Raw genomic sequence first — 4,180 nt, 5'->3', positions numbered from 1 at the left:
CAATCCAGACTTACACGATGCTTCACCAGCCAGTCCATACCTAGAATCAGGTCGAACTCCCCAAATAGAAGTTCCATTATATCAGCCAAAAATATTGTCCCTTGGACTTCCAACGAAATGTCCCTGAACAGTTTACTGACCTTAATGGACTGTCCCAACGGACTCACCACAGAAATCTCACTAGAAGTGCTCTCATATGAAATCCCCAAGGTCTCAGACACAGGACATGCAACATAAGAATGTGGAGAGCTTATGTCTATCAGTGTAACATAGGGTACATTAAGAATTAAAAAACGTACCCGTGATGACATCTGGAGCATCTCCATCCCCACGGCGACGCGTAATATAGACAAGTGCAGGTTGTCTCGCCTCAGTCGGTCCAACATCCCTGCCAGGTGCTCTCTGACCTCGACCCATACCCTTACCACCCCTAGCCTGTCCTCAGCCCCTAGGTCGTTGTTGTACTCCTCTCGGTGACTATGCAGTCTCAACGACCGGAGCTTGCACCTGATTACCCCTTAGTGGACAATCCTTAACTCGATGCTCAGTCGATCCACGCTTCAAACAAGCGCTAGTAGATCTCCAACACTCGCCTGGATGGCGTCTATTACATAGCTGATAGATCGTCACCCCAGCAGGTGCAACCTTAGGCCCAACTCTAACAGACCCGTCAGCCTTGGCCTTTTTCTTAGGCCTCATACTAGAACCAGTAGACTCAGAATCCCTCTTAACTTTCCCTTGCTCACGGTTTTGGCGCTCAGAGCGCTTCACCTCATCAGCTATCTTAGCCTTTTCAACCAAGACTAAGAAATCCCACTCCCTCTGAGGAGCTATCAGAACTCGCAGACTATCATGAAGACCATTCTCAAATCGAATGCAGCGCTCATACTCATTCATCACCATACCCCTCGCATAGTGACTCAGCCTAAAAAATTCAGCCTCACACTCGGCCACTGAACGGTCTCCCTGAGTGAGATTCAGAAACTCACGTCGCCTAGCGTCGGTGTAGCTAGCTGCCACATACTTATTCTGATAGACGGTCTTAAACAAATCCCAAGTCAACCTATCAGGCTGGGTACCCTCCTTAACGGTCAAGCACCACTGGTATGCCTCATCGTGAAGCAGAGACACAGCCCCTTTGAGCTTCTGCTCATCAGTAAAATCCAAATCATCCATTATGCGCTCTGTGGCCTCCATCCAATACTCGGCCACACTCGGAGTAACTCCAGCGATGCCCCTAAATATCTTAGCCCTATTCGACCGGAGTCGTTCCGTAACCGACCCATAACCTCCAGATCCAACATTAGCTCTAGCGACCCTTTCTAAAATTCACGGCATGTCCTGAGATAGTTTGTCGTCCCCAGCTGCACGGTCTTGAGACTCAACACCCGTCTCAGTAACAGGTGACACCGACGTCTCACTAGTGTTCAGATTAGGGATCATATCAGATACGAATGACTTAGCTCGAATCCCTCTACAACCTCTACCTCGGCCTCTAGTACCCTGTCCACGAGTACCACGTGTACTCATCGTACTTATCGAATTAATCTGTATTAAGAAATTTTATGCACATCAATTTACAGTTCCAATAATTATTAGCAGATATTTTATGCAAAATAGTATCAATGTTTCAGAGTCAGTTATCGCGAGTAATAAGCTCACTATAGTTTCAGTTTACACTACCTAAGTGTCTTAGTAAAGTTCTACCTGTAGTAGTCTCACAATACATACATAGTATTTCAGACAAATACAGATAATGTTTCATTTTAAGCATACTTTCAGACAATACATATCAAAGTTTCAAAGAACTTACAGGATCGGTGCTGGAGGCTCAATGTACCACATACTTATTATCAAAAATATTTCCAATATTTCACAAATCATTTTCTTTAGACCCAACTTTTGAAACCCAAATTCACAGCTGAGTTTTGCAAACCTAGCTCTGATACCACTAAATGTAACACCCTAAACCCGGCCTAGACATTAAGGCTGAATCTAACGGCTTCACATGAGAGTGTTTTTAGGAAATCTTAGCAAGTTAAAAATCGTTCAGTTTATTATCGTTACTTAAGTCGTAAAATCTCCAATCCGATTATTAGGTGAACACATTTCATTATCGTGGAAGCTAAAACACCATTAAATCTTTAATCAATAGCTTAATATTTTAAAATCCCAAAATAAACTTAAAAAAATAGTTCAAGTTCAAGACATTTTAATCCCAAAAATAAATATTTAGAATAAAGCAGACAAAATAGAATGTTACTCAAAAATCCTTAAATGTCCAACAATGGTCACCATCGAGCCCTCCGCCACACTGATCCATCTACTGCTGAGGATTACCTGACATGAAATAAATAAATGGGTGATTTTTCGCAAACTCAGTGTGTATATCCCCACAAACAGCATGCATACAAACAGATAATAGAATACAGATACTCGGCCTTAGCCATACAGATATCACATGCAGATCAGATCAGAAAACAAAGAACAGAAATCATGCCCACCAACCCTGCACACCATCTCTATTCAACCCAACACACTATGCGGGAATAAAATCGACCCACCTAGCCCTACACACCAAGTATGGGGATAAAATCGACCCATCCAGCCCTACACACCAAATGGTACTGTAAAATAGTACATAACAGATATATGCAGCATAGCTATTCGATAATAGGCTAATCGCCTCTCAGACTTCCTTCACTTTACAACAACCCAACCCAATACGATGCATCATCAATATCATGGCATGCTTATATGCAGAAATCAGATCATATGATAGCAGAATAGATATATGAAATTACACAGATATACATGCTTATTGTAGCATGTTTTACATACAACACAGTAATCATTCAGAGTATGGGGTCTAAATAACGCATACCGTCCCTACAAGCAGGTCACAGTCGACTTAGGTGACCCGTGCAACCTTGCAGAACATTTTAGGAAAAATTGAGCTCACACGCCCGTGTGCCCTGCCCGTGTGGGCCCACACACCCTTGTGGCCCACACGACTCAAATTAGCCTTGCCCGTGTGGATCACACGGCCTAGCCCAAAACCCACACCCCCGTATGGTTCACCCATGTGACCCACACGTCCGTACGGCCTACACAGCCCAAATGGTTGAGCCCATGCCTAGCACACGGCCTTGCCAGCCTCACACGCCCATGTCCGTCGTGCTCGTGTAACGCGCGCACGGCCTGGCTTATCTGTCACACGCCCGTGTCTCGCGACTCAAGCTACCACACTGGCACACCACATGCCCGTGTGGCATCGACAGACTAGTTTTTCGGCTTTCGTCAAAACTCATTTTCTGTGCAATCGGAGTACACACCTAGTTTGTTTCTGCTGTAAAACCAGCCACGAGCACTCTAAAGCCTATGATTGACAAAATCGAGCCCAAATCAGTCACTTAAATCGATTTACCTAAGATTGGATAAAACCCAAAACACGAGATCTACTTACCTTCGACGAAGAACGGTGTTTCCTTGCTATTTAGAACCCCGATTAATAATCTACAGATCCTTGAATCCCCCCTAAGCAGCAACCAAAACCTCTCTTAACAATCTCCAACAAAAAATACTTAACTTACATAAAGTGATACTTACCAAATCGACGAAATCTACTAGCAAAGCACCAAGCCAAACGAAAGGGAAAGAAAAACGAATGGAGAAAAGAAAGAGAGTAGGAAATTTCGGCAGCAAAGGAAATTTTTGGGGAAAAGAGAAAACGACAAGTAAAAACTATTTTGCCAAAAAGGAGGAACAAAAAGATAACCCTAGGTTTTTCCCTTAAAGCCCACAACTTAGAATTTTAATGAAGCCCAACGTTTACTGAAACTTGCAGCAAAAATAATCCTAACGCCACTACAGGGAATCGATCCCTTGACCTTGAGCGTAATCCCTTGTCACTTAACCACTAGACCAGCAGACCCATTCTGTTAAATTTTTACCAACAATTCCTTATAAGCCCACTGACCTCAAGTCAGGCTTAATTCAATTAAAAACCCAAATTTAGTACAAGTTACAATCTAAACTTAGGACCTCCCAAACAAACCCTAGAGCTCATAATTACTTAACCTAATATACATTTAAGCCAAAATAACACGAACCACAAATTCAGACACTTCCAAGCTTGAAAATCGCAAAAATCGAAAATAAAAAATTTAGGGCATTACAA

At 43.0% G+C, this 4,180-nt stretch overlaps 1 protein-coding gene across 1 annotated transcript; it reads right to left on the bottom strand.

Moving 5' to 3' along the window:
• Positions 1-477: 477 nt before the first annotated feature.
• Positions 478-1,176, bottom strand: LOC121211362 (uncharacterized). The gene has a single exon (XM_041084117.1). It carries the CDS (start codon positions 1,174-1,176, stop codon positions 478-480), a length of 699 nt encoding a protein of 232 aa, XP_040940051.1.
• Between the last annotated feature and the right edge of the window lie 3,004 nt (positions 1,177-4,180).

Source organism: Gossypium hirsutum, chromosome A12 (genome assembly GCF_007990345.1).
Source record: "Gossypium hirsutum isolate 1008001.06 chromosome A12, Gossypium_hirsutum_v2.1, whole genome shotgun sequence".
NCBI classification, from domain to species: Eukaryota; Viridiplantae; Streptophyta; class Magnoliopsida; order Malvales; family Malvaceae; genus Gossypium; species Gossypium hirsutum.
This window is presented reverse-complemented; position numbering and strand designations above follow the sequence as displayed.